Raw genomic sequence first — 12,098 nt, 5'->3', positions numbered from 1 at the left:
AAAAATCTACTCCCAAGTGGGCCGGACTGCTAAAATCACAGCACGATAACTTAAAAATAAAGAAAACGTCAGATTGTTTTCATTGTTTAAAAATAGAACAAGCACATTCTGAAAATGTACAAATAATAATGTTGTAGTTTTTTTTTACATTTACATGTTGCGGTTAATAGTATTCTACCTTTTATTTGTTGTTATTTATACCTTCTGAAAAAAAATATGTGATTATGTTCATCAGTCAACTCAATGATCTTAATTTTCAATCTATCAAGATAAAAAAAAAATATGAAAATGTAATTACAGGATGTTATTTATGTAGTTTGCTCACTTTTCTCGACTGGTGTACCAACATCATGTGTTTTTTTTTTATATATATATGTAGCACCATCTACAAAGATACAAAGAATTGCTATTGCAACATCTAGTGGACACATTCAGAACAGCAGTTTCTTTCATTCCAAAATTTCGGCTCATTTTTATACTTAGCAAACTCATCACGCGGGCCGGATAAAACCTGTTTGCAGGCCTGATCCGGCCCTCGGGCTGTACGTTTGACACCCCTGACATACAGGGATCGATTCTATTGCATCGTTTGCTTTTGCTCGTATCTGCCTTGAGCAGAAAGATCTAGGCCCCTTGTGTACTCAGGTAGTTTGCACACTGTTTGCTGCACGGTAGCCATATTGGTTTGGTTGACCACCACTTCGTTCACTGGAACTAAACAGGTCAGAAAAAGTCCTGTGACTGAATACAACCAATAGAGTTTGCAGTACCTGGGGACATCCCCAAAGACAGTGACTCCGAAGCGGACGCCCTCTGCTCCTGTCACACTGCTCTTGAAGGAAGACACCATCGCTGAGATAAAATCTTTGATCCTGGAGAAGCTGCTCTGGCCCACACTCCATGACTCGTCCACCAGAAACACGACGTCTGCCTGCACCACTGTCCTGCATGCTACAGGAAGGGCTCATTAAGTCCAATGTCCATGCAATTATTATTATTATTCAATGCTTATATTGATGTTATGAGTAAAGGAGTAAATCTGCAACATCATAGTAATATCATATTTCAACTCTTGTCACTAGATGGTAGTGTTGTCTCACCATGTTTGCTCGCAAGCTGCAGATTTTCCATGAATTGTTAATGAGACTGAAGTCAGCCCCGAAAAAAACATCAGTATTCCAAGCACTCCTGCAGTAAAACTTTAGCACAGCAATGAGGAGCATTGAGAATATTAAGGTAAACACAACTCAAATAGCGGTCAGTCACGCCCGACCCCCCCCCCCTCCCTTGCTGAGCCAACAGGCGCTTTTTAATGGCATGCACATATGACTCCATAACCTGGAACGAGACATGCAATATAAATAGACAAGTAGAGTACACTGTTCGATGTTGGATCCATCATACTGCAATGAGCCTTCCCTTGGCTGTAATCCCAGCATTCACCACAGGTAACATATATAATGCTTCCATCCCATACTGACCTAACATTGTGTTCCATGTCCTCTCACATATGTCAACAACACAGAGTTCTGCGCAAAACACATCAAACACGATGGGAACTTTGAGCGAGGCAGCAGCTGCAGGCCCGAGATGGAAAAGGCGATCAATAATCCAGAAGTTAGCCGACAGCCAAGGAGCCTTTGATAGGGTATGAGGTATGCTGCAAGACCCTATCAAAGGCGTGTGACACTGTTATGCCGCCACTGATTTCGACATTAGCTCGTGTCGGCGCTCAGTGGATTATTGCGTGTGATATAGGCGGGCAAATGGTGAAGAAATTACAGCAGCGTTCACCGTACGACAATATATTGTAAGGGCTCTAATCTATTCAATTAACCGTCTATAGTCGCCGAGTGCATGGTCTACAAAAGTAAATACTGTTGGGGTTTCAAACTAGCGCTGTATCCAACAACATTAACAGCTGTTGCTGTAGACAACCGCCTAATGTTGTTTGACTACATAAGATAGTACTCATAGAAGCATTTAAGTCCCATCTTAAAACTCATTTGTATACTCTAAATAAATAAATAATGATAAATGGGTTATATTTGTATAGCGCTTTTCTACCTTCAAGGTACTCAAAGCGCTTTTACTCTAGCCTTTATATAGACCCCCCTTTTAGACCAGTTGATCTGCCGTTTCTATCTTTTCAGCTCTGCCCCCCTCTCTCTCGTGGAGGGGGGGGCACAGGACCGGTGGCCACGGATGAAGTGCTGGCTGTCCAGAGTCGAGACCCGAGGTGGACCGCTCGCCTGTGCATCGGTTGGGGAAGTTTCTGCGCTGCTGACCTGTCTCCGCTTGGGATGGTCTCCTGCTGGCCCCACTATGGACTGGACTTTCACTATTATGTTAGATCCACTATGGACTGGACTTTCACAATAGTATGCTAGATCCACTCGACGTCCATTGCACCGGTCGACCTAGAGGGGGGGATCGCCCACATCTGCGGTCCTCTCCAAGGTTTCTCATTGTCATCCCACTGGGTTGAGTTTTCCCTTGCCCTGATGTGGGATCTGAACCGAGGATGTTGTTGTGGCTTGTGCAGCCCTTTGAGACACTTGTGATTTAGGGCTATATAAATAAACATTGATTGATTGATAGTACTCTGTAAAAAAAAAATCTGTACACAGACAGTCCGATTATATAATGTGTTAATGAGCGAGTGTAACCTAACCTAGGGCTCCAACCACATGGTGCAGGGCAACATGCTAAAGCCCGAGTTCTCCAGTGCGACTCTCAAGGTGTGAGGGAGTGAAGTTTACAAGCACACTAACGCACAACGGCACTAGCTGACATATGTCACACGAGGACAAACGGACACCAAATCTTTCTGCCAATGTCCAAATTTGTTCGGAATGCAGCTGCCACACTGAAAAAGTCAATACATTTTGCAGTAAAATTAATGGCAGATCAGTTCCCGGAATTTTACCGTAAAATGGTAAAAACTGTGTTTTTTACTCCGAATTATTGAACGGGAAAACGGTGCAACTGTTATTTTTATTATAATTCCAAATCCCGTCGTTGAAAAATGTTTCAAAACAAGAGATTATTGCATCACACCGCCACAGATACATTGCTGTGGGAAACATTGTGCAGCATTTGTTCAGTAGCTGCTGTGTTGTGCAATATACTGGTTGATTTATGACCATGTGTTCAAAAAGAGCTGCATTTTGCTCTCAGCTTTCTCAGCCACTCTAAATCATTGTGTTTGACAGAGTTGTAACGTTTTGTCATTTCCTCCAGGATTTTTTTGGTGACTGTGGTTGCCTAAAATGTCTAAATTTGCAGCAGCTTTTTCAGAAAGTTGTTGCAATAATTTGATGCTTTTTTTTTAATATTATTGAATCAACTTGTAATTTATTTATTTTTTAAGCAATGTTTTAAGTGTTCTGTAACCTTAACCTCAAAAAGCACAGAATTTTAACAAAAATTGGAAAACAAAGACTGTATTGATGTTTTGTTTTATAGAACAGTGGAGTTTGCATGTCCTCCCCGTGACTGCGGGGGTTCCCTCCAGGTACTCCGGCTTCCTCCCACTTCCAAAGACATGCACCTGGTCATAGGTTGATTGGCAACACTGAATTGGCCCTAGTGTGTGAATGTGAGTGTGAATGTTGTCTGTCTATCTGTGTTGGCACTGCGATGAGGTGTCCAAAGAGGACAAGAGGTAGAACATGGATGGAAGGATGGATTCATAAGTAGACCACTAGATGGCAGTAAAGACACATACTCAGAGCTGTAAAAAAAACTGTATTAATACTTTATAATTACAGGTAGAAACACCACCAAAGGGCTTATTGTCCATTGTCTGCTCTGTCATCCACAATTTAATGACATTCTCAGTGTATGTTTTACGCTTGAAAATTGTTTGTCCGTCTTAAACATTCATTTACGTTCCAACACATTTACCCCCTCAGGTTAAAAGCATTTGTGAACTGTTGAGAGCGATCTACAGTGCTAATTTTTGTTGGTAAATGAGAGACGATGAAAGCTTATCATCACACTTCAACAACTTATAAATGCTGCATTTCCCGCAATCTGGTTGTCAGATATTTAACATTAATTTGGAAATACCCGTGCGTCAGATTCCTTGTTATACCTATTACGGAACTGAAGACGCCAGCAGGCTGCACTTGGCCCGCGGGCTGTGGTTTGCACACCCATAATATAGACAGTAAATGTTTACAGACACCGACATTTATTTAACAATACCACCATTTGACAACCAAACAATTACACAAGGCGACTCGGTAAAGAATATGGGTATTATCTTCGACCCAACTCTCTCGTTTGAGTCACACATTAAAAGTGTTACTAAAACGGCCTTCTTTCATCACCGTAATATCGCTAAAATTTGTTCCATTTTGTCCACTAGCGACGCTGAGATCATTATTCATGCGTTCGTTATGTCTCGTCTCGATTACTGTAACGTATTATTTTCGGGTCTCCCTATGTCTAGCATTAAAAGATTACAGTTGGTACAAAATGCGGCTGCTAGACTTTTGACAAGAACAAGAAAGTTTGATCATATTACGCCTATACTGGCTCACCTGCACTGGCTTCCTGTGCACTTAAGATGTGACTTTAAGGTTTTACTACTTACGTATAAAATACTACACGGTCTAGCTCCAGTCTATCTTGCCGATTGTATTGTACCATATGTCCCGGCAAGAAATCTGCGTTCAAAGAACTCCGGCTTATTAGTGATTCCCAGAGCCCAAAAAAAGTCTGCGGGCTATAGAGCGTTTTCTATTCGGGCTCCAGTACTATGGAATGCCCTCCCGGTAACAGTTAGAGATGCTACCTCAGTAGAAACATTTAAGTCCCATCTTAAAACTCATTTGTATACTCTAGCCTTTAAATAGACCCCCCTTTTAGACCAGTTGATCTGCCGTTTCTTTTCTTTTCTGCTGTGCCCCCCTCTCCCTTGTGGAGGGGGAGACACACAGGCCCGGTGGCCATGGATGAAGTGCTGGCTGTCCAGAGTCGGGACCCGGGGTGGACCGCTCGCCTGTGCATCGGTTGGGGACATCTCTGCGCTGCTGACTCGTCTCCGCTCGGGATGGTTTCCTGCTGGCCCCACTATGGACTGGACTCTCACTATTGTGTTAGATCCACTATGGACTGGACTTTCACTAATATGTCAGATCCACTATGAACTGGACTTTCACAATACTATGTCAGACCCACTCGACATCCATTGCTTTCGGTCTCCCCTAGAGGGGGGGGTGGGTTACCCACATATGCGGTCCTCTCCAAGGTTTCTCATAGTCATTCACACCGACGTCCCACTGGGGTGAGTTTTTCCTTGCCCTGATGTGGGCTCTGTACCGAGGATGTCGTTGTGGCTTGTGCAGCCCTTTGAGACACTTGTGATTTAGGGCTGTATAAATAAACATTGATTGACTGATTGATTGATTGATTGATTGATTTACATACTACATTACCCAGAAGGGGTAGCCCTTTGATCAATAAAGAGTTCATACTAGTGTTGTCCCGATACCAATATTTTGGTACCGGTACCAAAATTATGTCAATACTTTTCCGTACTTTTCTAAATAAAGGGGACCACAAAAAATGTCATTATTAGCCTTATTTTAACAAAAAATCTTAGGGTACATTAAACATATGTTTATTACTGGCAAGTTTGTCCTTAAATAAAATAGTGAACATACAAGACAACTTGTCTTTTAGTAGTAAGTAAGCAAACAAAGGCTCGTAATTTAGCTGCTGACATATGCAGTAACATATTGTGTCATTTATCATTCTATTATTGAGTCAAAATTATTAAGGACAAGTGGTAGAAAATGAATTAGTAATGTACTTGTTCATTTACTGTTAATATCTGCTTACTTTCTCTTTTAACATGTTCTATCTACACTTCTGTTAAAATGTAATAATCACCTATTCTTCTGTTGTTTGATACTTTACATTAGTTTTGGACAATACCACAAATTTGGGTATCAATCTCGATACCAAGGGCGTGGGGGTATGGGGGAATACCAGTACTTTTCAGAGGCGGTATCGTACCGAATATGATTAATTAGTATTGCGGTACTATACTAATTATTATTATAGAGGTTTATTTGAAATAGGGACAGATACAAAAACATAGACATCTGAAACAGTTATCCAATGTATGCATCATAGTGTTTGTAGCCAAAGCTAATTTACAATACTTGTCCCCAACAACAACAACAACACAGATCCAACATCATTAAAATAGGAAAATAAAAAATAGAATGAGTCGATAATAATGATAATAGTAATAATATAGATAAAGTGCAAACTAGATAAAAGCCAATGATAATAATAACACAGACAAAGTGCAGGCTACATAAAAAACAATTAGTAAAAATGAGTAAAAACTAAACATGGGAACACGATTGTTGCTCAACTAGCCATAATTTTGTTTGTTTTTTGAAAGTGACAAGTGCAGGTATACTTTTCAAAGTGTCCGGTAAAGAGTTCCATAGTTGTGGTCCTTTTATTGAAAAGGCAGTCTGAGCAAAAGATGTCCTACGAAATGGAACACAACAGTTGCCTTTTGACATTGCTCAGGTGGTAGATCTGGTACCACTTTGCAGTCTTGTAATTGCCTAATACCGGTATAACGTACAACCCTAGTTCATACAGCATATTATTACACGTAGTCCCTGCTTCGTCTACACAAGAAACAAACATACGTTTTGATTAGACAGTTGACGTGAGCGTTTGAGCGCTGCTCAAAAACAAATTCGATTGGCGAAAATGAGTGTGGGAGAGTTGCAGGCCTCGGTCGGACAAAGGCAGCGCATAATTTGCGGGGATTGGTTGAATTGGCGTGATCTCGCCAATGAACTCGCATGTGGAGAAATTGCTCTACCTAGTGAAGAAGTGGGTGAATTACAGTTTTATTTCGTAGGAGGAGTAATGCCATACCTTCAGCTTGCGCCGTGACGCTCCGATGATGGAGGCAGAGGCACAGTAGAAAGAAGCAAAAAGCAGAGCGGCCCATACTCCTCCTTGCCCTGTTCGGATCACCCGCTCCCTCCTGCTGCTGCTTTACCTCACAAGTCCTATTCTAGGACGACGCTCCAGGATCATCAATTCTCACGCTCCTCTCCTCTTATCTAGACAGGGAAAGTCAAAGAAAGATAAAAACGTGAGCGGCCATTTCTTAAAAATGTTGTGTTTACCTCCTTGCAATGAGACGTGCACGCATGCAGCACCATAAATCCTTCACGGTTTATGATCTATTTATTGCGCATTGTTCTAATAAAGGCGGGAAGGGGACAATAAAAGCGCAGTTCATTGCAGGGTCTAAGGTGCAGACACGTTTATAACACATTCCAACAAGAGCAAAGGAGTAAACGTCTTACACAGGAGCGTTTTAAATTGTCGAATACCAAGCCAGCTATCAGAGGCAATTACTGGGACGTCTGAACAAACACGCCACTGGAATTTATGACCCCTAATAATCCGCAGGAGCATTGCAGAGCCAGACACAAACCACTGCTTAGCAAGAATAAGAAATAAATCTTCATGCCGATGAGAAGGTTTGATTATGTAAATTGCTCCTCAGGAGATCATAAATATTGATTTGGACGAAGCGGATTTTGTTTTTCTTAGAATGAAAATGCAAGGAAGTGCAGTCATGTCCACTAAACCCACTGACAGTTTCATTACTTCCACAGAGGCCAAAGACAGTGTGCACACAAGCACGACAAATCTAGAACAACAGGCAACAAGTTATCTGGTTAGCGCCTACACTCGGCTTATTTCGCGTGTACGTGTGTTTTGACAAGTGTTTTTTCTCTTTGGGGTTACACTTTTGATCATTATTAGATTCTGTCAAAGACAAAGACATTGTTGTTTTAACTTTTGTCTGGGCTGTCTAATCGCTTGCATGAAGAAGAAGAAGACGCTGAAGGTTGTGGTGTCAGACATAAAAAACATGTATTGAGCAGCAGCGCTACGGCTCAAGGACCTTTAGCCGTGCTCAGCGAGGAGAGAGCGGCGTCGATAGGAAGATCTGCAAGCAACATGCAGTCAAGTGAAGCTAATCAGCGGCTGAGTCGCACAAATTCAAACACTTAAATCAGCGCATGATTCTGAGGTGGCGCAGGCAGATTATCTCATTTAAAACCAATCAAACTCTATCAGAGAGCAGCACAAACGGCATATTAGCTGCCTTGCGGAGATATGCTTTGCAGATATGCTTTTAAATCGACTGTTATTAATATAGTGCAGTGGCACCTGAGTTTTTGTATGCTCTTCTTTTTCCAAGATTCGTTTTTATCTACAGCAATTTTCACTAAAAGTTTCCTGTCTCTCTTCCAGTGGGTGTCCCGACGACGCCTCCAGTGGGTCTTCCTGCGGCACCGCCAGCCCTGCAGCCTTTGCGACCTCCACCTTGCTGTATGGCGCTTACCCTCCTTGCTTGCTTTGGAGGCAGCCGTCTGGCGACCAAACATCTCCTACTCGTGGACCAAGAATGTGGCCGTTCCATTGACGGCCGTCACGCCATTGGCAGCGACGCCTAGAATTTAACGGCTGCTGGTGCGCCGCTGCAGATCGCGTGCACCTTCTTGTTGGCCACATATATGGCTGTTCCATGGACGGTGGTTTACTTGCCACCACCATCTGATTCTTTCCCGCTGGCTGCGGGGACACATGGCCAGACGCCCCTCCACCTAGTCCTCCCTTCGCTTATTTCTGTTTTTTTTCTAGAACATCCATAACCCGTTTTGTTGGGTGGGGACATTCTGTCACGGCCAGTCACACCACCTTATTTTGAGTATGTTTTGTTGGGTGGGGGCGTTCTGTCACGGCCAGTCACACCACCTTATTTTGAGTATTTCTGTTTTTTACCTGTGTGAAGTGTTTAGTTCCTGTCCTGCGCTCTGATTTTGTAGTTTTCACTTCCTGTTCTCTCGTTTCCTGCAGTGCCGCACCTGTTTTCGTTTTGTAATTAAGACTATTGAAGTTGTGTGGATGCTTTCTTTCTCGTCGGGACTTTGAATGTTCTTCATGTATTTTGGATGTGGATGCTTCTCCTGCGAGTAAGTTTTTGCTGTTCTCCAGAATTCCGCTTTGTTTTGTAACTTGATCAGTTTAGTTCCATTTAGCATAGCCTTTCCTGTGCTTTCAGAGCCTTTTTTGGTCTACTTATTAAATACCTTTTTACCTGCAAGCTGCCTCTTCCGCTTTCTGCATATGGGACCACGCCAACAATCGCTGACATGTGACCTATGCATCACACCTTCTCAGTTATCGCACAGCGTAGCTAGTACATCTGTCTGTGTATCATTCTGCAGAATTGAGTGCCCAAACAATAAATCCCGTGCTTTGGTGACTCAGTCTCTGTGCTTTTTTGAGTGTTTTTTTTTTTTTTTTAAGTATGACTGCAAAATAATCCACCATGGGACCAAAGACCAGCACTTTAAAAAAGAAAGTGAGAAACACTATTGAATTCAAGAAATAAATCATAGCAAAGTATTAAAGTGGCGTCAGTGTGACTCTCCCCTGCCCTCTGTCCTCTCTGGCCATCAAATGTAAAATATTCATTTATCACTCATTTAAATGTATTGTTTTGTGCATGTAAAACTATAAATATTCTCTACAAAATGTTCTGTGCGTTTCCGACTTGTCTACATCAAAGAAGATCCCCCTATGACACAGCTTACCAATTGACTGGACTCTCACATTATCGATTAGAGGGGAAATGCACTTTTTTTTTTCAATTTAGCCTATCATTTAAAATCCTTAAGTAAAACAAGAAGACATGTTTTTCTTCTTTAAATGAATTCTAACAGGTAAATCAATTCGAGCAAAAGTCGGTTTACAATGGCGTCAGTGGGAGGTGCTCTATTCTGCCTCGATAGTGCTTAGAATTATCCAGACACTTCCATCAAGGTTATATATACACGCTGTAAGTATATATGTAATGTAGAAACAGGCACATTCATAATAACGTGTAATATTTACGTATTTTGCTCATTTTAAGCATACAGTGCCGCATTAATTTTACAAACATCACAACGTTCGCTTTTTCCTTGACTACTATTCACTGCAGACCTAATGAGCGACAACAAACGCAATAAAACATCACTTACTGTACAATATCTGCTCTCATTGGGATGCCGACAGATAGGATTTTGATATATTCCCGTTTGATGACTCATTGTCCTCGCAAAGAAAAAAAATGGCATGGAACCAAGCGTCTTTTCGGGTATTTTTCACCATCTCCGGATCTAAATTGGTTTTAACTAACTTCTCATCCTTTTACTACACAGGTGAGAGGTATGATTTAAAACTTTCAGGAGCTCCGAGGCAAGAAAGCAGCTTGCCAGCTGATGAGGTCAAGACAGCAGCATAAGTAAGTTAGCTCTATGTGACAATGCACTGCTAGAAATAGATCCTTAACATTGATGTTTAATGGTTGGTTAATATTCAGGTCACAAAATGTAAATGGAGTATTGATGTCGGTTTTTGGATGGTTATTTAAAGGGATTTTTGGGTGAAATAGAGGACCGCTCATTGACTCCATTGTAAGCCAACTTTTATTTAGGGCTATTTACAAGTTAGAATGCCTTTTAAAAAAAACACAAAAAAACGTGTTCTTTTATCTCGTATAAAGATTGTGAATTATAGGCAAAAAAAAAAGTGCAGTTCCTTGGGGGGTTCACCACCTGCGGCTCCTTCGCAAGGTTTCTTCTTTTTCCCAGTTGAGGCTTTTGAAGTTTTTCCTCGCACGGATGTGTGTTCAGATCAGGGAATGTATTTATGGTTTGTGAAGCCCTTTGAGGCACTGGTGGTTAAGGGCTATATAAATAATGTATGATTGATTGATTGATAAAATGTGTTTTGTGTTTTTGGGTGTGTGGAAGGGAATAATCACCTCCCAGGTTATTTAATTGCAGTCAAGTGGTTGTAAATAACTTAAAAAGTTCAGGAAATGTCAAAAATGGGAAAAAGAAAAGGTCATTAGATTTTGGGGGTTATCCAGTTCATCGTCTGTATTCAGGATTTTAAAAAAAAGATTCTTCACTCTCCCGAGTACTTTTCAAGCTGAAACTGCATGACTTCTTAGAAGAAAGTCTTCTGGTTTTCATACAACTTGGTCCTTTTCTGACCTTTTGGAACAAATTACAAGCTAAAACTGGGACTTGGACATAGAACTATCCAACGTTTTTTTCAGAGCTTGTACTCATCCAGAAAAGCATTTGTGAGGTCAGATGTCACTGGAGAGAGGGCCAGTAGGTTAAGTAGTTTCAGACCAAACTTAACCAAGCATGAATTTATGGACCTTGCTCTTGTGCAGTTGGGAACATAAAAGGGCCTTAAACTGTCCCTACTTAATTGTAAATTTCTTGTAGGTCTGTCCTCTACTAATTTACTATAGTGCCACAATCACTGATTTGGGAGCAATGCCTAGAAATCCCATGCAGTCTTTGGAGTACGTGGCCTGACATACGTCTACTTGACAATTACAGCCAGAGCACATGCAGCAACATGCATACCGATGCATATCTGTCTCTGCATGTATCTGATTAGCATAGAAAGAACCAAATTCATGAATGCCGCCAAGCGCGGGGCAGCATTGCTTCAATATGCTGCAATAATTTTTCTTTGGTGGCACTCTATAAGTGTCTGCGGCGGTGCATGCCATTTTAAAAGACACAATCACAGAAGTTGCCATTAATAACTGGAAGTCGTGCATAGTCCCACACGAAAGAACACTTGCAGTGAACAGCATACATCTGCAGGCATCTCCGGCCCGTGTGACATTTATCACAGCCCTTGAGAAGATTAAACAATATTACAAAATGAAGTTTACTGACTCATTTTCTCCCCTCTCTCACACACGGCCGGCCCTGCAAGTGCAGCCGCACGTCAGCTATTTCTACATAATGGCATTTTCCACCTCGCCACCTCTCGGAATGGATTATCCCCGCGAGACGGTTAGCGGAGAAAAAAAGGCAGCACGCGAGACGCAGGCGACGCGAGTCTGGCGCGTGGGAGTAATTCAAATTTTCAAAGCCAAAAGCGGAAAGTTTTCAGGTGCAGCCAAGCACACAGAGACAAGGGCAAGTCTTAGTATTAGTGCAGGCATG

General features: G+C 41.8%; 1 protein-coding gene across 1 annotated transcript in view; it reads right to left on the bottom strand.

The window, feature by feature from the left end:
* col7a1l (collagen type VII alpha 1-like) overlaps positions 1–6,997 on the bottom strand; it is a 90,438-nt gene extending 83,441 nt beyond the window's left edge. Inside the window, exons 1-2 of the mRNA XM_061961489.1 lie at positions 6,922–6,997; positions 771–951 (exon numbers count right to left, since the gene is read on the bottom strand). Coding sequence (XP_061817473.1) covers positions 771–951; positions 6,922–6,997 — 257 coding nt within the window. The remainder of the gene's footprint in view (positions 1–770; positions 952–6,921) is intronic.
* Positions 6,998–12,098: the final 5,101 nt, after the last annotated feature.

Source organism: Nerophis lumbriciformis, linkage group LG05, assembly GCF_033978685.3.
Source record: "Nerophis lumbriciformis linkage group LG05, RoL_Nlum_v2.1, whole genome shotgun sequence".
Classification (NCBI taxonomy): Eukaryota; Metazoa; Chordata; class Actinopteri; order Syngnathiformes; family Syngnathidae; genus Nerophis; species Nerophis lumbriciformis.
This window is presented reverse-complemented; position numbering and strand designations above follow the sequence as displayed.